The 24192-nt window shown below is 35.7% G+C and overlaps 2 protein-coding genes across 2 annotated transcripts in view; both read right to left on the reverse strand.

Annotated features, from left to right (window-relative positions):
* LOC117210033 (plexin domain-containing protein 2) overlaps positions 1 to 18549 on the reverse strand; it is a 44910-nt gene extending 26361 nt beyond the window's left edge. Inside the window, exon 1 of the mRNA XM_033452620.1 lies at positions 17860 to 18549. Coding sequence (XP_033308511.1) covers positions 17860 to 17986 — 127 coding nt within the window. The 5' untranslated portion in view covers positions 17987 to 18549. The remainder of the gene's footprint in view (positions 1 to 17859) is intronic.
* Positions 18550 to 18929: 380 nt separating this feature from the next.
* LOC117210039 (cilia- and flagella-associated protein 69-like) lies at positions 18930 to 24173 on the reverse strand. Its single transcript, XM_033452630.1, has 12 exons — positions 23169 to 24173; positions 22507 to 22791; positions 21997 to 22429; positions 21663 to 21903; positions 21297 to 21597; positions 21037 to 21218; positions 20815 to 20966; positions 20521 to 20725; positions 20146 to 20453; positions 19859 to 20073; positions 19346 to 19777; positions 18930 to 19226 (listed from the first exon to the last, which is right to left on the reverse strand). The coding sequence occupies exons 2-12, from the start codon at positions 22783 to 22785 to the stop codon at positions 19029 to 19031; spliced, it is 2946 nt and encodes a 981-aa protein (XP_033308521.1). The 5' UTR covers positions 22786 to 22791; positions 23169 to 24173; the 3' UTR covers positions 18930 to 19028.
* Positions 24174 to 24192: the final 19 nt, after the last annotated feature.

Consider the following 24192-nt stretch of genomic DNA (forward strand, 5'->3'; position numbering starts at 1 on the left):
TTAATATCAATAGCTTGTGACTATTCTGTCTATTAACAAATGAAAATTGTGATTCGTAAAGTTTCGCTAATAATTATCAGGACAGTGCGAAAGGGCCAGACCTCGTTAATACTAATGCAACTATCGATGGACTATATCACGGTAATTAATCGTTAAACATTAAAGTAATCGTTAATTACAAGCTTCGTTAAACCACTGTCAGTACTACTCATTTTATTCGATGTATTTTAATTTAGCAGTTCCTATATTATGCTAACTATTCGAGGTGATTATTTAAAATCAGGCGCCAACCGATTACGGTGACTAATTAGCGGACTAATTGCACTTTAGCTGTGTGTCGAAGGAAACATGAAAATTGAAACGCGTTCATCGATCACTGTTCGAGCAGCAGATCGACGCGTACAAAAACGATAAAAATGTTAGCTGTACGTGGACGAGAGATGCGAGTTCTGTTAACGATATGATAGCAGCGAGTGATATGATAAAACGTTGTCGATACATCATGAAACGTTATTACGCGGATAGATGTTCTTATAAATCATAATCATCTTGTGTCTACCGATGGGATCACCGATCCCATGAAATGTAATACGAAATAGTAATCGTTTCAACAGCCACTCAATTAGCGGTAATTAGCCTCGAGAGTTGTTAGAATTCTTTCACATTAGCCTGCGGCCAATCTCTCGAACTTATTGTAATTAGTTACTAGACCTTCGGTACCAAAACAATTAGAAAACAAACAAAACGATAGGCGGCAATAATAAAGATCAGGTTGATATTAAAATAAATATTATCAATTAAATGAAGAATACCTCCTGATAAAAAGGCATAATTTCGTAGCAGTAGACTGTAACGGTATAATATTATGTTACACCCCGCAATATTGATATTATCGTTAAGCTCTACAAAGAGTTGAAGAGGACACCTGAAAAATGTATCAAATATTGTTCGATTATACATATACAGCAGCAACAACGATTTATCCGTAAATATGATAACAAAGACGGAATAAAAAATCGAAAGTTCGTAGTGGATTCGTGTGCGCTATTTAGCAACTATGTAACATGAACGATCTAATACGAACTTCCTTCTTTCGACGCTGTAACGCTTCCATTCTTTGTCGTTTAAATGGATACGAGGACTGTCCTATTGAAACGAGCCGCATACTGCAAACTATGAACATACAGACGATAGAAGTGACTCTATATATACGTATATAAATAGAGTTCCATTCGAATGCCATTCGGTAAACTCTTTTGGCACTAACGAGGTCGATGAAGCGATATGCCAACGTGTTCTACATGGACATCAACGACGTTGTGATTGCCAAGCGCGTATTAATCGACTGAGAACGTGTAGAAATAAGTACGGTGAAACGAAAGTGAACGCGTCAAACGCTTTTTAACATCCGCACGAGTTAAAAAGATTTCTGAATATGTGACGCGTCCTAAACAGAAACTACAACCGTCGGCTATAAATTGAAAGATAATAATTAATAAATAAGAATAATAATTTTTATAATAATCCTTATAAAAGTTATTTCTTTATTTAACTTGTATTCGAGGAGGGAACACTTCAGGTGGCCCTCAGACGTGCGATATATATATATATATCGTAAATATTTCAAGATTCTCATCATCGTAGTACGTATAAGGGACACGTGCTACTCATACGAAAATAATTTTGAAAATCTTTTCGTCTGAATATTCGAACTTCTTGTGTGTGCGAATATATCTCTTCTTAGAAGCCACTCCCTAACTCATACTCTTTCCTTATTTGATTTCTTCGTTGATGCTAAAATGATGGCTGCACAAGTTTGCTTCTTACTCGACATCGTTGCACGAACGAGATGTATCGTCGATAAATATCGAACGTATGAGAAAAATTGTGATTTGTCGGTAAATATTGACGGTACGTATTGTCAATATCGTCAATATTTATTGACAAGCCGCAACGATATTGAGAATCTTGAAATATTGACGATATTATTGATGAGGTCTGAAAGTACCCTTAAAGGTCAACCGCTAATAACGAAGCAAAGGAAAAGAACGTCAGTGTTCGCTCGTGCTAAACAAATGATTGTTATATCATTCTCCTATTTACATTACAGTGGACGTTAAGAGTAATTTATTTTCAGTATGTTGAGTAATTCGCCGGCGGAAAATGGAAAACGAGAAAGTATTCAACCCGTAGCTATACTTAAAATTCTGCTCACTGTTTGTTTCGATTTTATTCATGAAACGCTGACTTTTTTATGCACATAATATATTGTGCAAGCCTAAAAATGAAAGAATACAAGAAACGTTGTTGAATAATTCGACAGAAAAATCGCGCGTCTTTTAACGCCCGACAAAAACAGGAAAAAAGAAACAGCCGTATATAATTAATACACACGTTTACTAAAGGCTGTTTGAAAAATATTCGTATCAATGCAGTTGAAAGGATGAGGGTGAACCACTGCTGAATGCAGCAGATTACAATCAACGTATCGGAATGTATGTCACGCATTCACGCATATAGAACGCGTAATCATTATCGGGAGCATGAACGTATGCATTCGTAGCCTTGATTTAACCTTCCATTTATGACCGTGTATTTTTATCGCTTGTTTTCTCTCGAGGCTGCTGTTCCCTTTCATCGGGATCACCGTAACAAGTCGCAATTTATAAATATTTCATAAGTAACGAAGATACGAAAAAGAAAGGAAAAGGAAAAAAAAAAGGCAAGAAAGAATGTAGTGACTTACTAACCGAGTAATATGAATAAAGCAGTGACCGCCCACACGAAACGATTATGTATAATGTAACGAAACGTTCGATTTGCAAATACACTTTGAGAAGCGAACACCAAAAGTAAGACGCTCGTTCTACAGATTGAAGAAAGAAATAATACGAATGTTAAAAATCGCCAAAGAAGAGTTACCAAAGTACTTAGAAGGAAGGATGAAGTGGAAGGACAGAAAAACATTAGCAAGACCAAAGCGAGGGAATGCTGGAAAGAAGAGGGAGAAAAAAGACTCAGACTATGTAAAAGGAAAGAAGAAAACCCTCGGGTAATAGAAGAATGCGAAATAATGGGAGGACCAAGGGACAGAAGAGAGGGAAGACTGGAGGAGGACTAAGAGAGCTAAAAGCAATAATAGAGAAGAGAAGGGCAATACAAAATAGTTTTTAGTTTTTAGAGATAGCAATAATTAAGGGAGTGCGATATAACAGAGTGGATAAGAGGGGAGGTAGATATATAAGAAGCGAAATAGGTAAAAGAGATGTAAAACCGAAAGCTCGTCCAAAGCCGAAAGACACGAACTAAGCAATAATAAATAAAAATAAAAACAATACGAATGTTTGAAACATCGTTGGACAACGCGATCCGATCGTACATGAGTTTTATACTGATGTAACAGAAATCGATAGATATATCATGTACGAATTGTTACTTTTGGCACAGCTTAAGGACGAACAACTAGTTCGTTGAATCGATGCCTTTAATGAAATATAACCGAGCGAATCATTATGATTGCCAACGTTCTCGAAGAATCGAGTCAATAATCCATATCGAGGCTAACAGTAAGAACGTCGCTTATCTCGGTTGGTAGAAATTATCTCGTGAATTGTTTGACTCAGACTTACTTGCAGCTCCTGCTCGCAGACGATAAACGTACACAGTGGCGTCTGTGACGATGCTCGTTAATATTAATCATGACATTAACTACCTCGTTTCTTCTCGCTATGCTTTAATTAAACTTATTAAAACAACATTCTCTCTTTAATGATCATTTCCAATTTTTCTTTCGCCATCTTCGCATTTATATTCTTTGCATTTCTATTAAAATTGTATATATATATACACATATATATGTCGGAGAAGAGTCAGGAACAGGGTTGTGGGCGTTTGATAGACCTCCCTTGGAGTTGGCCATCGTTGTGCTATAACGAAGATACGGCCTGGTACTACGAGTATCAACACTACCGATTCGACAATCAACAGCGGTGGTTGGACACTTGCGATGCTAGTGACGTTGGTCTTAGGTTCGATAACGAATCCGCGGTCAACGGGATGATAGATATACTTGCTCTAACTGAAACGTGTAATACTCACAGATCGTAAGGCGCTACTCTCTTCGTCGATGAGATCGCAAGGAAGAATGAATTTTCGCCCCAATAATGCCTCAGAGGAAAACTATGATGGGGCGTGTCCAAAGGACACGAGATCATTGGATTCGTCGAGCGTAGCCCTCGTTCCGAAAGTAAGGGAAATTGACGTCGCTGTCAATTGGTCAATTTGGGACAAAGACTGCCTGTCCGTCTGAAAAATCTTAATTACCAAAAAAAATTCACATCACAAACAAAACAAAACAAAGCAACTCAAGGACAAACTCAAGAAATTCTATTGGCTCACTGGCCGACGCTCCAACCTAAGCACACAGAACAAAATTAGCCTCTACAAGACCGTAATAAAACCTGTCTGGACCTACGGAATCCAACTATGGGGAACAGAAAGTAACTCCAACATTGAAATACTTCAACGCTTCCAATCGAAAACGCTAAGATCCCTAATTGATGCACCTTGGTATGTAACCAATGAAACAATACACCACGACCTCAAGATACCCACAGTCAAAGAGGAAATAGCAAAATATAGCGACAGATATAGCAAAAGAGTCAACAAACACCGAAACCCCCTAATCACTGGACTAATTGATACGACGGACCAGATTCGCAGGCTGAAGAGGCACTACCCGCTAGACCTAAACGCCAGATTCAATTAGTTATCTAAATTAAGTAATATTTACTTATTTATAATACTTATAAATTATACTTATCTATAATAAGTATTAACTTATTATAAATAATCAGCCATGTCACTGCGCCACGCCAGAAAAATTACTGAAAATTCTCAACGCGAGAATTGATTGTAATTTTAATAAATAAATAAAAAAAAAGTACCTCTATGGGTATTTCTTTTAACGAGGGTCATACTATCAGGTATGAGCCCAAGTTTATTATCACAAATCGTAAACGAGTACAATTGGGTAGAATGACGGCAAATTGTTTAATTACAACTGTAAACTTTAATTACAATTTTACGGATTTTCCCGACATACATATATATATATATATATATATATATATGTATATGTATATATATATATGTATATGTATATGTATATGTATATATTATGTGTATATATATATATATATGTATGTTTCTACAGAAGTATAGGTATCCCCATAAAAGAAGGAAGAAAGAACAACAATAGAGAACGTCGACGTTTATCGAAGATAAGTAGGAGGAGACGCGATAGATAGAACGCATCGATTGAGTGATCTGTATGTGATGTTACGCATTTAAAGAAGGGAAAGAATGGCGCCACAGGCCGATGAGCTTCCGTTGAGAGAAGCCCGAGAGTGTGGTTCGACAGCACACATTTTCTCAAGACGCTTCTTCTATCTAGAAGCAAACGAATACATATGATACATGCGTGAGTCGAGCCCTAAGTCGATCACCTTTCAAGTTGTACGTCCGATTTAAAGTGCAACGAACTCGAAACTGTCGGCGAACCACGACGCAAACAGCAAGACTATATTTTATGTAACGTTAACTCTTTTCTTGCATAATTAATTTCTCCGATGATTTTTCTAACAGCCCCGATTTTAAAAGAAAAACGAAATCGTCGATTAAGCGGTTAAAACTTCTTGCCTTACCAACACGCGGATACGTTTTAGCGTGCGATAGATTCTAGTTACATAAATTTTTCATTTCATATTACGAAAGTGATATTTTAGAAAATTTTATCTAACATTTAACTACGCGACGCTGTCTATTTGTTGTACCGTTTCCTTTTGCTTGTCATGTCTTTATACTCGCAGTAAGTATTATTTAAAATTCTTGTAGATACCGCTTTCGGAATATAAAGTGGAAAATCTATCTGGCCGGAAACTTTTACATACCACGGTATATCATTGTCTCTACTGTATCTCGGTTTCTGCAGTCAAAGAGAATAAATTATAGTAGTAAATAGATCGAAATGGAACAGCACGGCGTAGAGCTTAACATAAAAGAGAAAGCTCTTATAGTTTAGTAAGAAACTTGTTGTCGTTGAAGAAAGATTAACGCGTACAATATGTACACATACAGAGCGTTTGCGTTATTAGTTGACAGCATTTTTCTCGTAAACGATAAATAGGAAAACATAAACGATAAGGAAAAAGATGAATGATTCGGAGCGAACTATATATTTACGATAGTATATTTTTCGATAATACAAAATTCCATGTACATTTTGCGGTTGCAGTATCTTTTTTAAATAAAAAATGGAAACCTTTCGTTCTTTTAGCCATACATCGAATAATCGCGAATACGTAACTCGCTTTGAACCACTCGTCTTTTCCTCTTTCGCTTTTTACCTCGTACACTCGTCTCTCGATTCACGCGATAGTTTTTATGCACGATCTTAATTTACGCGGCCGGAAAATATATTTTCCTGCAAATTTGAATAGTAACAGGTGTATACAGTAATTTAACAATAACAGTATAATGCAGTAGCAATTAACATTGACGATGGAAGTGATGTCGAACTTCCCAAAATTTCAAGCGACGAAGATGATACGTCTTTTTTTTTTTATTTATTTATTTAAATTTTACAATTTGTCCAGTAGGACATTTGGTAAAATATTATAGCGGTATACTAATATAACATGTGGGTGGCTACCCCCAGCGGGGTATCATCATCGTTGATGATACGTTTGTGCCGATTAAGAAGAAAGGGTTGATCGTTTCGAATTACAATAGCGATATTGACATCGAATAAAATTTACTTCTGTTCTCTGAAACGTCGTTATCTTTTCTATTAAGCTATTTGAGATAAATAGGTTATTTCCAAAACGTTTACTGCCAATTTTATTTCTCGCGTACTGCCAGACTCTATTTACGCGATTTTCATTCGCGTGAAACGAATCCACGTGGAACGGACACCTCGTGTAAATCGAGGGACGAGTTTACTTATCGTTTACCAGTAAAACGCTGGCAACTAGCATGCTGTACGCGTTTAGGAGATTGTTGACATGATTTGCACAAATACCTACCGCTACAAGATACGGTTAGTTGTGATGTAACGTGTCGATCGAGGTAGACTTTGTTCGCAGTTTTCTCATACCATTTTCTCATACCATTACGTTGAATCAATTCTTTTCTGTCCAACCAAAAATTACGTACTACGTATAATAGAAACAGCGACATCTAGTATCTATCCTGTACTCGTAGTATCATCGAACATTTTTCTAATTACCCAGCGAGAGATCTACCGATTTAGTTTGTATTTAATTATGCATGAAACGGGGCCAACGTCGAAGTACGTAGTCACAACAAACGTAACGCGCTCGTGGGATTGCGACAGGGACGATTAAGTCCGATACTTAACACCACACTTATCCACAATGTGTTTGACCTATTATTTGTACTGGTATATTGAGGCGACGAGTGTGCAAGACATGGTCCAATTAAGTATAATCAGCAGGGTCATCCGCAAAAGGAAGACTCAATGACCGTATAAAATGGGGTACGTGGGTGTTTCACTCGGATGCTGCACCCTCCTCGAAATTTCTCCTTGGCCGTGCGTGCCATCCACTTTACTACTTCTCTCGTTTTCTTTTTTTTTATTTATTTATTAAAATTACAATCGATTCTCGCGTTGAGAATTTTCAGTAATTTTCCTGGCGTGGCGCAGTGACATGGCTGATTATTTATAATAAATTAATACTTATTATAGATAAGTATAATTTATAAGTAAGTATTATAAATAAGTAAATATTGCTTAATTTAGATAACTAATTGAATCTAGCGTTTAGGTCTAGCGGGTAGTGCCTCTTCAGCCTGCGAATCTGGTCCGTCGTATCAAGTAGTCCAGTGATTAGGGGGTTTCTCTTCTCTCGTTAACACTAGCGTTTGTTCCTGCCACGTCGCGCTATCTTTCAATTTATCTAACAGCGAGTGTTTCTTTTTGATTTTCCCTGTGACCGTATTCCCAACGTTATACTTCCTAATTTAAACCTTGAACTATGTCAAAGAGTCGAAAGAGTTGCGAGTCTCCGAATTTCGAAATCTACCGGGTGTGCTGTATCATCTTCGTAGAGAAAGATCATTCGTGCGCGATTCGACACGACAAAAGCTTAGCAGACGTTCAACGACGGAGGAAAAAACGAGACAAGCGTACGAACGAATGCCCGGAGGTAGCGGCATGCGGCGAAGGTATAGATTTACCGAAGGAAGCAGCTTAAAAGACCGTCTGTTGCGGGTATTCGTAACGTTCGTTGCACCGATCGCCGGGGAACACGATATAGGATTATGTCGTGTTACAGGCGTATTGAACGCGATATACGTCGCAGAAACCGGATACGTGTGGCCGCGTGTACGCATCTTCGTGTTCGCTTCGTGAATACGTTGTTACGCTACTTGTTCTTTGCGCTGCCAATGGCGAAAAAAGACGATAAGACGCACACGTGCTGCCCGGTACTCTCAGCTCTCGGTATTCTCCAGTCTTCCTTCTTCTCTCTCTTTCTCTCCTTCGTTTTTTTACTTTTTATTTCCAACTGAATACACGTAATGGCTCGCAAAAGTATTTGAACACCTATGGAAACTTCTTACCATTATGTTATGCGTGTTACGCAAGACATCTTGAAATTTGGTTAATATCGTAATGGCACTTGACTGCGATCAGGTGTATTGGTATTTGAAACGAATCTGAAGATATACAGGGTGGTTGGTAACTGATGGTACAAGCGGAGAGGGGGTAATTCTACGCGAAAAAAGAAGTCGAAAATATGGAATAAAAATTTAAAAATTTAAAAATTTTAAAAATTAAAAAAATAACGTCAATCGAGACAACGATCTACAGTGAGATCCGTTACAACGAGACGCGATAAAGTGCACGCGTACCGAGCTAAAATTCAAAGTCGATTTTCTCGAAAACAAAGCCTCGAACGAAAAATTTTTATTCTATATTTTCGACTTCTTTTTTCGCGTAGAATCACCCCCTCTCCGCTTGTACCACCAGTTACCAACCACCCTGTATATATAGGGATAGTTGAGGATATTCACTAGAAACATAAGTGTATTACGCAGAGATGAGCAAAAGTATTTGAACAGTTAGTGTTAATAATGTTAGTAAACCGTATAGTTGGAACGAGGAATCATACAATGGCTCGCGAAAGTGTCTCGACGCTTACAGAGATTACTCATGAATATATTATTCGCGTGGAAGAGAAGATTTAGAAATTCCATTAACGCTACAGTGAAACAATTATTACGATGATGGTATCGAGCAAATTGAACATATTATAAGTTACAAGATGTTATAAGATATTTATCGCAAGCGATATTTATTGCACTTCGCAGAGATACTTTCACCGAGGTATTCGAACAGTTTTCATTTGATCCTTCATTGTATTAATAAGTTAATTAGACATTGTATTAAGTATTAATAAGTTACAATACTTATGGCCACGTCTTTCACGCTAATTATATGTTCGCTGTAAATGACCTGTAACACGTATGTAATATTTATAATTTTCGTTTCAGATTTTATCAGCGTAATCAGGAGAGCCGTGTATCGTTACAGCGCAGATAAAGTTTCAGTAACAGGTAAAGCGTACTCATATTCGCAAGCGATAAGAGTTCAAATACTTTCGCGCGTCACTGCGTATCTCTTCACGTTTGAATCCATTTTTTCCCTCCGTCGATAGCAGTTTTAAGTTCTAGCCCGTGATTCGCACTCGTTCGAACGTTGCATGTTCGATAAAAGATAGGGAAAACATTCTGCAATTATAGCCGACATCTGCAAATTTTCCCCGCATTCCGCAAATCATCAACTATCTCTGTGGTTAATTAAAACGGCAGATAAGAAATAATTATTTATTGTTGAAGTGGTCACCACTTGTAAGAAAACTCTACATCTGGTCTTTTTCTTTTCTTTTTTCTTTCTCAACGCGAGAATTGATTGTAATTTTAATAAATAAAATAAAAAAAAAAAATCTGGTCTTTTTAGTTTTCTCAAGTACCGAAGCCATCGACAGCGCGTAGACAAAAGACTGCGACGAAGTCAGACCATAAACAGTAGGCAGGCGACGTTGGCTTCGGGGTTTTCAGTTATTGGGTGATACAGCTAGCGTGCGGATCTGGACCAGCTCAAATTGTATTCTTACTTATAATTACACTTCTATTTAAATATATTTTCTGCCTTACAATTTATCCACGAGTTTTCTCTGTTTACACATCGAATAACCTCAACAGGTCATGGGCCCAGAGCTGTAAATTGCAAGGCAGCAACGTGAAGCGGATAAATTGTTAAAGTGTTGCGCTTAGTAAAGTAAGGAATAGTGCTAAAATGGAGTCAGCAAGTGCGAAGATCGAGATGTTACGTGGCGAAGAAAATTGGCTCCAGTGGCGTTTTGTTATGCGTATCCACTTTTGGAGGAAGATGACGACCTGATCAACGTGTGTGAAGGGAATCTGTGTCATCCAGGTAACAGCGCGGAGAAAGAAATCGGTCGTGAAAGATTTTTGAAGGCAGATCGGTTAGCGAGAAAATTAATCGTGACTTCAGTAGGAGGGAAACCGTTGGATCTTCTTTTATGTTGCACAACGGCATATGAAATGTGGAAAAGGTTGAATACAGTATATGACATGAAGTCGAATGAGAATCTAAATATGTTCCAGAAGCAGTTCTTCGATTTTAAATGGGAAGAATCTGTAAATCTGTAAATCATCAACTATCTCTGTGGTTAATTAAAACGGCAGATAAAAAATAACTATTTATTGTTGAAGTGGTCACCACTTGTAAGAAAACTCTACATCTGGTCTTTTTAGTTTTCTCAAGCACCGAAGCCATCGACAGCGCGTAGACAAAAGACTGCGACGAAGTCAGACCGTAAACAGTAGACAGGTGACTTTGGCTTCGGGGTTTTCAGTTATTGGGTGACACAGCTAGCGTGCGAATCTGGACCAGCTCAAATTGTATTCTTACTTATAATTACACTTCTATTTAAATATATTTTCTGCCTTACAATTTATCCACGAGTTTTCTCTGTTTACACATCGAATAACCTCGACATTTATAATTCCACTGAGTACAGTTTTTGGAGATATTTGGTCCCAAACGTTCTACGATTCTGATAATCAGACCGCGGTTTCCTTGTGCACTTCTAGGAAATCTGAAACTGCGACAATGCGCAGAATGGCACGTAACGTAGAAATAAAAATGGAAAAATATATAAAATATTCAAACTACGGTACTACTTATCATAACTAGATTGCAAATACGATTAATACGATTAAACAAATGGAACGTAAATTAGAAATTTTCTACTGAATATTAGGAGAAGTACGCTTACTTTCGACGTATTATTCTACTATAAATTTCCCATAATAGCGTAAACATTCCCAGATAATATTTTGCGAGTAAAATGATTCTTCCATTGGATTCCATTTTTTTAATTATATCCGTAAAAATAGGAATTTGCATAATTATCCGCGATCCGACTGGTAACGATAATTCTAATTTTAACATGTTCCAGGTGTGCCTAAAATTCGTCGAAGAGATGTTCTCCAAGTTCCCAGCACCATACGAACGTCTCTCATACCAAAGCGTAGTTCTCAAACAGTACGTATAACGTCGATACAATATCGAAAGACTTAAATATTGACGATAATATCGACCTGTCTGAATGCTCAGTAAAGATCGCTCTTAAAAGTTACGCCAAACGCGACAGGCACGAAACAAAGTCGAAACAGGAAATTTATTATTTCAGATGGGTTTCTCCGAATGTGATGGCACGCAGCCAAACGGGTGCAAAGGACGTTTACGTTTGGCAGGAGTAACAAAAGGAAGAAACATATCCTGCTAAAAGCCATAATTTAACCAGGTAGTAGCGCACAGACAAACGAGCAAGCAGGCTCGAAAATACGTACAATTTCATACACTTGTCCGATAAAAAAACGTTTAATCTGATTTGCGTATCGTTCTATCGCGCAATCATAGAAACGTTTCGTTAGAGAACTAACGCTATAAAAATTCTTGTTCAGGCAAGAAATCGTTGCTGTTGGCAGTTTGAAAATGCAAATTGTCGTGCAAGTGTTCGATTTCTTGCACACCTTTGACCGCTGCGTTGCAACGTGTCGATTCGTTGCGTCCATTTTTTTCCAACCTCTCGCAAAATGTACTGCGATTGCGCAATGTGTACGAACTGCGAAAAGAAGTTCTTACGACGCATGCGCGTACTTTTGCGCGCGTGAGGAATTAATTATGAACAAATTATAAATCGTTCATTGAAATTGAAAGAAGTTAACAAGCGTTCGAACTACGCTTGTTTATGCCTAATAAGTAGTTTAGTCTGAATATTTTATGCGTTGTATGCTCGCATATTGCGTGCTGTCTATAGGTTTTTACGCTTATAAATTTTTCATAAATGCAATAAACACTCGGGATAATCGTCTGTTAAACATCTATCGATAAGAATTTATTCGCGATCTAATAAATTCAGTTATCGCATTGCGATACTTAAAAGTGGAACGTTTTTCTATAGAATGAATATAAAGTAGGCTCGAACAGATAAGGTAAACGCTTGAACAGATTTAACAAGAATAGGAAATGGCTTTTTGCTCGATATGCAATACGAAAGTATTGATGATACGTATGGTAGGGGCGTTATATACAGGGTGGTTGGTAACTGGTGGTACAAGCGGAAAGGGGGTGATTCTACGCGAAAAAGAAGTCGAATTTTTTTTTACTTTTTCCATCGAGACAACGATCCACAGTGAGATTCGTTATAACGTACCGCACGCGTACCGAGCGAAAATTCAAAGTCGATTTTCTCGAAAACAAAGCCTCAAACGAAAAATTTTTATTCCATATTTTCGACTTCTTTTTTCGCGTAGAATCACCCCCTTTTCGCTTGTACCACCAGTTGCCAACCACCCTGTATATAAACAAATTAATTCTACGCATTGATTCCTGCTTGAAATTTGTTCTTTTTTTTTTTTTTTGTTTAATGAATATTACAATATCGCTCGAGCGAATAATACAGCGAAATATGGGGTCCGATGTATTGTCACGAGGTCAAAATGTTTTCTATTTTTAGTTGGAACGTGACGCAAATAACGCAAGCGTCGATCCGAAGAACTAATTCGAGAGGAACGTTGAACTTTCCGTGCTGTAAGAAATCTAACAGCAGATATGATTCACGGATAATTTATCTAATATCTGTGTGTGTTATAGTTGTGCAAACGTTACAATGAAAATGCAAACGAGTATTGTGAACTCCCGCGATCGGCCAAGATAGGGAACATTTCTAGCAAAACAACGTATTATGCATGAAATTAGGGAAGCGCCAAAATTATTTTGCGGCAAAGTTATCGTTACTGAATTATTTTTTTCTTCTTTTTTAGATTAGAGAATGGAAGCTTGCATCAAATGCAGCGTTGATCCTCTGTCAAATACTTAAAAATTAAACACACTGTCAGGCCACAAATATTTACATCCAAATTTCACGTCGAGGTTCGATTACACGGTTAGAACAAACTTCAACGAAATGTTTATTTTGCCAAGTAATCTGCGCTTTCGCGGAATACCATTGAAAATACAAACCGCGAGAAAGTACAACGGTTAGGCTATAAAAACGTGCAAATATCGCGTGTATCGTGTGAGAGTTGGTGGTGCGATAATTTCGTATCGCTCAGGTTTATGTAAACATATCTCTGATGAAGTATCATTGATAACTGAAGTAAACATTCAGCACGAGAATACGAGCAAGTGGTATGAAAACATCGTAAATGCATATCGTATGTTTGAAATGCTACGTAAATATGATTTGGCATTAAGTAAGAATATATCACGGAGGGATATATAATGGAATATATTGCGGAAGAATAATACTAGCCGTAAAACTGTATCATACTTAGACACGTATGTTTACCAAAACGTATGGAAAATTGTGAAAGCAATTTTAAAATAACAACTCGACTCTTCGGTCGAATCACGCTCTTTCGAAACCGTTTAAAAACTCGCGGAAACCTTCAGGATACGCTGTAGTAGAACCGTGGAACAACAGTATACAACTCTGCCACTGTCGCTGAATTGTTTCTTTAACCTTGAAACGAACGTGGTGCATTGGTGCGTGCAGCCAATCGGGACAAAAATCAAAAGAGCGAGAGGAGACGAAGCTTGGAAAGCGCAATCCCGCTTTTCCTCCGCTGAGAGGATCGCTCGCGTTTCGCAGTCCTTTGTGCCGCTAATTTCGACTTGTTTCACGCGAGTGCCCACTCTCGTCACGCCTTCTCTACCGCTTCGTTCCGATCGAGGACCGAGTCGTCGATTGTCGCCGTGAAAACCACTCGAAACGAGCTATACACACTGCTACCGGCACTCGTACAAGCACCCTTTTTGTTCGAAACGAGAGTTCCGAGAAGGGGCCTTCGAGAATCGGGCCACAGGAAAAAATAATGGAATCGATGGGGCAATCGCGCTAACCAATACCATCGCCATGCGATCGTGTATCACAAACGTGTGAACCTATACGATTCTTGGTGCTTTACGAAATAGATTCGTCACGATTCTCGGCTCTCTATCTCGTGTAATTCCCTCCTTCGTTAAAACGTTCTATCTTCTGTTTTTTTTAACATCTTTTTTTTTTTTTAATTTCAAGATACATGGAAATATTTGAAGTTTCTGTAATCCATTATCGGTAGATATAATATAGCGTAATATAATATCGGATATGAAGCCCTTATCGAAAGGTAATTTTCCGATCCCTGCAAAATGTATACGCTATATCCAAGTAATCTTGCCAATGGATGATTAATGTAAGAACGGAACATTTCCTACGATTTGGTTGACATTTACTCAAATCGATATCTAAAGGTTAACCTACGTATATATTGACTGTAGCGTACAGTCGTATTACAATCACGCATTGCGGTTTCATTCTTTCATTGAACTTTCCTACTGCTAACAATAAGCAGTACGAAGCCTTAACTTTGTTCGAACGAGGCCGCCGCGTTAGTTGCATCCTGGAAGCCCAACAGCAACTGCTCAAATATTCCTGCAATTTTTTACTCTCATGCTCGTTAGTCGAGCGATCTGAAACGCTTTACCAACGTAAACTGGCTGCTTCATTTGACTTGAAACGTGCTCCCAAGTTTGTAGTAAAATCGAGTTGGTTCTTTGATTTGAAAGGAATTCAATTATTATTTTTTTTTTTTATATTATTATGTAACGGAAGTAGGTTGTTTATAAAACTAGTATGAATTATCTTCATGGTATATTGAGACTGAATTGTAAGGTAATCAACTTCGTTTATTGTTACATAACGAAAATAAATTATTCATGAAAGTAGTTAAACAGTGATTAACTCACAATACGCTGGTTACAGAATAGTCTATTGATTCTTTCAAGGACTTTTTCATACTTGCAATTTTACCGAGCGAGAGTTTAACGTAAACGAGATCAAACAGCTAATGGCATTTTAATGCGTTATTCGATAACAGAGAAAAAGAAAATAACGCGTTGATTCATGCTTGCAGCTACGACTTTATGTATAGGATATGAATATATCTAGGAACGGTAACGAAACAAGTGAGAGGAAAGGAAGTAAATGAAACACAGAGTGAGATAAGTCCTTGGCCATCTGTTGCGTAATAGTTATGCGCATTAAATGTTGCGTGGCAAAATTTGCAACAATTAACTCGTATATGAAGAATATTATGTTTCTCGATATAACCAAATGAAGTACGTTGCCAAAATTAATGACGCGTAAAAATATAAACTTACAAAATTGCTCGTACATTCTACGCAGAAATATTTTTTATATGTCCATTGCGTCATTTATTAGCAAATATTATCTTTTCTGCGTAATTTCAATAATTATAATAATTATAACCTATCGGACATTTCTCTGTTGAACATTGCTAGGTTAATAAGTATATCGCTGGCGTATTTAAAATGTTCCGCAAAAATTGTACGGCAATGTCGATTTGTATGCAAAAGAAATGATGGTAAACGAAAATGAAAATTATATTGCTGACGTATTTAAAATATTAATACGTCTATCTTAAAAGTAGTGTAGCAATGTTCAACTGTAGTAGAAAAAAAGAATGGGTGAAACCTGCGTATACGTAAATAATACGTATGGATGATACGTATTAAAACGGCAAGAAGAGAGACTCGATTTAAATAGATTAAACGTTAAATAAAAATAAAATACGGTATCTCCATTACATCGCACTAACGGAGTAATAAACAAAATGAAATATGCCACACAACGTTTCACCATGGCGCGCGTAGATAAAACAGTGGTGGCCCTGTGGCCATTGTGGCAGGTTCGCATGAGCAGCGACATTCCACAAAATTCTGAACAGAATCGACTGTGCGGGAGAAATCTAAAGAGACACAACGAACCTTGATAACCTTTCGATCTGTCATTTCAGAAATTTCAACCATCGTCCAATCCGTGCACGGAAAAAGATTACGACGCACGTGTTTTTTTTTTAATTTTTTTTCTTCTTCTCTCCCTGACTCGCTTTTTCTTCGACGCAACAGCAAGGTTAGAAAACTTAACTTCTCTGTTAAACGTGAATGACTACATCTAATTATTATTACTATTACTATTATTATTATTATTAGACTGCGCGCAAGTTTATGTAAATTAATATTTTTATGATTACAATTAAAGGACTAGAGCCTAAGCAGCTGCTAAAAGACCGCGTTACTTTCAATATTTTCTATACTTTTATATCGTTCTAGATATTTTTTCGCCGTTAAACTTCCTATAAATGTATAAATGTCCATAGATGAATTATTATTGTTAAATCTAAAACTTGGTTCCGCCTCTCAAATATCTTGTCATGTCGTGGAAGTTTTCATGAAGCGTTCTATATTGCACGTATATTATACGTTACTGTTACAATAGAAAATTACAAAGCACTTAGCGAAAAATTCCGCGAAACCATAGAAGTAATTTTGTTTTCCTAATAGTAAGCGAGATAAACGTGTATGTATAACGAGAAAGGTTAACGACTCCAAAAAAATTGCCGTCACGATCGATAGAACGAACGGGATCGAATAACATAAACAGGACAAAACAAAGCATATTACTGGTTGTCGTCGATCGCGTTATCGTTTCAAGCAGACTTCCATCAATTGCAGAAATCCTTCTAATTAATATACATATAGAAATAGATATTTCCTTTTATCTATTGTATGTCAAGGCTATGTAATTACATAATTGCAACGATAACATATCACCGCATTGCAATCTTGCTAATGAGGATGGTATTAATCATCAGATTCTCAGATACGAACAAGCAAGAAGTTGTCGAATGAAAAGAGAGAAAGGGGAATTTATTTAAGAATGAAGGAGGATATTTTTTTTTAAAAAAAAATAATGGATTAATCGCTTCTTAAGTAAGAGTAAAAATATGTATAATTAACGAATGCGGTTAGACTCGACGAACGAGAGTTTCGTTACCACGACCGAAACCATGTAACAGAAAGGACGAAGACGAGGGAAGTTGTTTCTTTAAAGGGGACAGTCACGCTACAAGTGAAATTGCGTAGTAGCACGCGTAGGAAGAACCGTACGTCCGTTTTCTCGTTCGTACCATCGACGAGAAGAAATGTTTCTTTCCTCTTTCTCTCTTTTTCTCAATTGTTCTTCTTATCTGGTTCCTGAGGTAGATAATCTGCGAAGCGTCTTTCCTAGCTACGAAGCGATTTCTTTTCCCGACCGTGGAGAAACATCCTCTCTTTCTCGGCTCGCACACGAGAAAGAGAAGAAAGCATAGGAGGTGCAACAAGTTGAAAAGACTCACTGAACTCGCTGTCCGCGATGCTCGAACCAGGATACTCGAGCACACAGAAGGCCAGGAACAGGATGTAGAGCCATCGTCGAGGAGCTTCGTCACAGCCACGGTTAAAACACCACCGTTCACACGCCATATTTACGAAGCTGCTAAACTCTCCTGCGCTACACGAATATAAATCCGTGCGCTTCGTGTCCCGTCTGCCTCCCGCGGTCGACCAGACGATGACGGAAGGATGATCAGAGGGAGGGGGTATGGGGAAACGATAGAGATGAAACGAGAAACGAGAGATAAGGACGGAAACACCCCGATAAATGAAATGTCGGATGAGAGGTAAACCGATGCTAGAAAAGGAAACCGGGTGAAAAGTTTGGGAAATTGTAATCGACGAAACAATTTGGGCTAGGTTTAAACGGTCGTCTTACCGATGTATAAACGTTCACCGCGATAGTCACAAATGTCATCGAAAACACGATTTTCTACGACGGGTGACTATTTGAACATGAACGTGCGGGTTTATACGGCGATTTATATGTTTCATTCACGAGCAGGGACGAACTGTACGCGAGAAGACGAGACAGGGAGCCGAGCACTTGATTTCACGTTCCACGACACGTCTTTAAACCGGTACCAGACGGATGAGAACGACAACGACGATCGCTTGTGGCAGGAACGGCATGTTGGCACTCACTGACTTACCGCGGCATTCTTCATACGCTCCCCAGCTAGAGTATCCGTTACATTATCTAGATAATGAATCTACAGTTCAGATAATCAAGCGATAGGAACCAATCAAGTCGTCGCTGGCTTTGCCCGATATATCTATTGGAGAAACTTTCGATTTTTTATTGATTTGTTAAAACTTTTGTTAAATAAGGATTTCTTTTACAACACCGACAAAGGATTCAATATTGGTGATTAAAAGGAAATAATAAAACATACCAATATTTTACCTCAATTTCTCTTATTCGATAAAAGTGAAAAGTTCATTTTTTAAATTGTATTTGAATTATTATCAAAATGTTTTAAAAAAGGGGAAAAATTATATTTATATTATTCATGTCGGCAATAAAGATCTCTATAGTCTCCAAAGATGATAATAATGGAGTTTATTCAAACAAAATTTAGCATTTACTGAATAAAATTTTTAATTTATCATCTTAAATTATTAGGAATTATTAATTTTCTAAGAACTTTTCTATGTTAGAGAGACAGGTATTTGATAAAAAAGATGGAAGTAATTCAGAATCATATGTTATGTCAGAAATGTAGGAATCACAAGGAGAAATAGGGAGAATTTTCCCCAATTTCATTTGACTTAAACATGGATCTGTTGTCAAACCGCTGTTTACTGTTTGATGTTGATTAAATATAGCCTGCATGAAATAATTGAAGAAAATAGTATTTACACATAAAAGGTTAATTTTTGAAAAGAAAAGCAAAGATAGTAAGAAAACATAGCATTGAAAACTTAATTCAAGTATATCATGTTTACCGTAACCATTATTTTATCTTGGAATGTCCTATGACAATGCGAATCACCTGAGATAGATGGGAACTTTAAAGCTAAATTAATTTGTCGTATTTGTTCATACTTTTTCTTTATCCTATATGATCTATCTGTCGTTCTATACATATAATCTATTTCATCAAATGCATCTAATGCTAAAATAAGCTTAGAATTACGGATCCTTGCATATTCGTCTTTTTCTTCTATGTCTTCCTCTTTTTCTATAGATTGTATTATTCTGGCCTGTCTCTCTTTTGTCATTTTACCCCACAAAAGATAACGTTGAGTCATCAAAAAAAGTGCTTGACCATCCATACCAAGAGGAGTAATGCCAACTTGCTCAAAATATTTAGCAACTTCTATCCATACTTGACCTAATTTCAATGTAAAATATAATTCTATGGTAGATATCGTAATCTGAAAAGATATTAAACAATACAAATTACATCAAATGTTAAGTACAAGATGAAATTCAGTAAATATTTTTGTACGACTTACTCTGTCTTCCATTGAAAGATTAGCATGTAATTTTTTATAATGTTCCTTGGCCATTTCATACTTTTCATTATCTCTTTCAATTATTTTGCAAATACTAAATATTTTTGATCTAACTGAACCAATCATGTCAATTATTGCTGGACTATTATCTCTAGCTAATTTTATGCAGTAAGTATTTAACCACTGATTCTTACTCATTTGGGGTAATTTCACGTCTAACAGATAGTAAACAGTATATTCAAGTTTTTATAAAAATATTAGTAATTAAAATTATTCTTATTATTTGCCTTTTACAGTGCCATCCACATTTCTTTTAACTTCAATCCGTATTTCTTCTTCTCTCCATATTTTTGCTAGTAAAGACATTAACCCTGTCCTTTTATCAGTAGCCCTCCATGTACATAAAAATGGCCCACAAAAAAAATTGTCGCACATGTCGGTAAAAACAGCAAGAAATAAGCAACGAGAACAATATGGAACAATTTCAATAAGATCAAGGATAATATACACACCACCATATCGAATAAATTTTTCAAGACTTTTAGGAGACCATATTATGCATTCCCAAATATACGAGCCTATTGCTAGTAAAAGACTAATAAAATTTTTTACATGATAATATTTATGTATTCTCATTTTGTTGTTAAATACATGTATATTACCGTTGATCCAGTTGGAATTCACTACCTTTCTGATAAATACAACGAAATAATAGTTTCATGATGAATGTAATACTATACTCTCCATATATATCATGGTAAAATTTTTGTTTTCTCATGAGTCTTTCAACTGATATTAATGCCAGTGTTAAAACCTTTTGCTCCTTTTCTTTGAGTTTTTCAAATTTCAAAATATACTTAATAAGTTCTTTAGTCCATAGAAAAGGGAAAATTATATATTGTAGAATTGAAAAGTGACAAAATTTTGTCAATATAATGTATAGATAAAAAACTAACTAATTAATGATGATATAATTCCATATTCTCGGAAGTATTCTAATAAATATTTATTATTACTTAGAATAATTATGCAAATTGTTTTTATACAATTCATTACTATTTTGATATCAAATTTTGTATTTAGACACCATTCTAGCATTACACATAATCTGTAAAATATTAAGGATTATTTTACATCATAAGAACAAAGAGAAATGTATATTTATCTATTTTGACTACCTAATACCACCACCATATTCTATGAATTGTTCTGGCATTTTTGGTGCCAATATAGATAAAGCATTTACAGCATGAATCCATAAATCCCAAAATTGAGATGTGTTCCAAGTAACTTTTGTTCCCTCAATATCTGGATTAACAATTTGAAGTACAGTTTGCATCAGTTTTCTCTTTATCATTAACTATTGTAGATAACATTAACATTAACATTAAAATGTTTCTTACAATTAAAAAAAGAGAGAAAGAGAGAAAGTAATTACAAAAATACAAGCATCAACTTCTGCTAAATGTGTAACAATTAATAATAAAGTTTTTTCAAAATGCAAATCATCAGTAGTTCTACCAAATTTTATCACTTTTGAAAATATTGTAGTAGACCCAAATTCAATTCCAATTAAGTATTTAATAACAGCATCAGCTATACCGCTACTAACAAGATTCCAAGAAGGTAAGGTAATTGAAATTATAAGAATAATCATAGCAATTTCATTTCTAATCTTGGCACTAAACTTTCTATATTGGCTATAACATATCTGTCGCTTGAAAGCATAACATAGGCCCCTGTACAATATAAATTAATTCCATAATTAATGCAATATATTCTTTCATACTCCTAAATATATTACCATAAAACACAATGAGTTGGTTTCAAATTTTCCCTTAAATTTCTTGGCATATTATTAGAAAAAATAATAGATTTCATCAAGCTCCAGAGAGTATTCATTATCAAAAGAGTTGTTTCATCACTATATTCTTCCCCATCTAACAATAAGTCAGGAGGCCGTGTACATTGTAATTGAATTGCATAAGGAAGATCCATTCTTATAAATATAACATTGAGTATATTAGCTTCCAGCATTCTATAACCTTTATTTAGTATTATAAAAATATAATAAAAAATATAGTTCTTTAAATATTTACTAGACCTTCCAATTAAAATATTGATTTCACAGTACGTACAACATTTATGAGAGATGGATGAAAGTAAGAAAACTAGTTCTAAAATTTTTGGATACATTCTTAGAAAAGAAGCTTGCAACAATTCAGTCACAGTTAATGGTAACCTTGAGTTTTCCATAGCTTTACGACAATGTTCAACTTTTATTGTAGGAACATTTCTCACTTGTTCTTTTAATAACAAAGAATCAAGAGCTCTATGAATTTTTAATGTTTGCTGCTTTGTAGGTAAGACTACAAGAAGATGTCCTAGCAATGTAAAATATTGTTCCATTATATCAATATGAATTACACTTTCAGACAGCTTTTCTAATATGGGTGGTACATTACAAAGCTCTAACATTCTATCAAGATGTAGCTCATATTCTTTAACCATTTTAACATTTTCACCCAAAAACTTTAATACTTTTATTACCAATGGTAAATCTTTAACTTTCTGAGAATTTGTAAGGAAATTCCTCTCATTGGTAATCAAATAGTTAATATACTAAAATTATGCTTGTTAAAGGATACGTAACCATCATCTCCTACTTTATCAAGATAATCATATAAAAGTCTGCATATGCGAACTATGCTATCACTTGTTATAGGATCAGATATGAGTTTGACCAATTTTTGTAAAATACAATTAGTATCCAGTTTTAATTGTTCGTAGAAATCTAATATTTCTTTTGATAATTTGTCAGTTTTAGGACAAAGGTGGGTAACATATTTTGGACAATAAAATTCTTTCCAAACATCCTTAACTTCCAATTTATTAAGATCATGTATTGCAGTTTTATTTTCCTCCATATGTTGCTATTTTTTTTGTACAATATGTTTGTCATAGATACAATATAAAACTGTTGAGCCGTTTAATGCAAAAGTGGTATAAGTCAGTCTTTCACCTTTTTAGTTAAACATTAATCTTGAAAGCATAACCCTCGTTCAAACATAAGTAAGTATATCAGTATTAGTTTCACAGTGGATATCAAAATAAGTAAAAATCGCCTAGTTGACCCTTTAGAGAATCTTTGCTTTATCTCATCATCTCATTACAAAGTAATCAACTTTTTTAACTTACACTACTATTGTATTAAATGATTCATTTGTACACATATAGTAAATTTTACATTATTTTAAAAATAATATACATAGAAAACGCTAAAAAAAAAGGTAGGTAAACAAATTCTTACCTTCTGTAACTACAAGTACCACATAAATTTCATGAAAAATTCAAATAACCGCAATGTTATTCTGAAGTTTACAACACAATATTTACGCAGACGAAACATACACATATATAAGTACAAGCGAACACTCGAACTAATGGCGCCCTCTGATACAATATATTTAGAACATCTAGATGGCGTTCTCGTCAAATGAACCGCCGACTCAGTGTGCTTTAATTCGATTCGAATATTGTCAAAAATATATGATTCATCGCATTTGATTCCATACATATTTATGTTAAGTATTATAAACTATCAAAGAAGAAAGTAAAGATACAGTAACGTATATATTTAGAGTTCATTATCTTGAAAAATATCACTTGTAAAAGTCGTTCGTGTTAAGATAGTCACATACACGCGCGTTTAAATGTTTATGTGTCTCGTGCACGTGCAAGAGAGAGTTTGCAGCAGTCGCCGACGCTGTCGACAGTAGCAAGGTGTGTGCTTGTGCCTTTTACCTAAATCTTCCATCGCATCCAACAAATTTCATTTTCAACATTTAAAAAGCGTTTATATCAATAGAGAAGTTACACAGGTTAGTAACTACAGGAATGACGAACTTCCAAGCTATATCTACCTATAGTTTTACGAAATTAGAAAGTACACGCTTCTTACAACTATTTATGATACCGTATATTTCATATTTTCAATTCGTTGCCAGTAAAAACTGAAAATCAAAATTCACTTCTTGTTAACTGCAATTCTAATATGGCTACTTTACAGTATTACATCAAGGTGCTATAAAGTTAACATAACACTAGAAAAATGATCAAAACAGTTACAAAATCTCAGGTATTTAACAGTAACAAAATGATATATTCCAGATATCGATTTCAAAAGATATTTGCATTTAGTAATCGATATCTACTATCTCGTCTAATGCAATAGACTTAGTTTCCTATTGCGTTGTCACTAGGCAGCAGATTTTTATGCAAATTCATATTTCTCAGAATATATTTAAGAGTTAGGTGGAAAATTGTTTTATCTA

This window comes from Bombus bifarius, unplaced genomic scaffold (genome assembly GCF_011952205.1).
Source record: "Bombus bifarius isolate JDL3187 unplaced genomic scaffold, Bbif_JDL3187 scf7180000008199, whole genome shotgun sequence".
In the NCBI taxonomy this organism is placed as follows: Eukaryota; Metazoa; Arthropoda; class Insecta; order Hymenoptera; family Apidae; genus Bombus; species Bombus bifarius.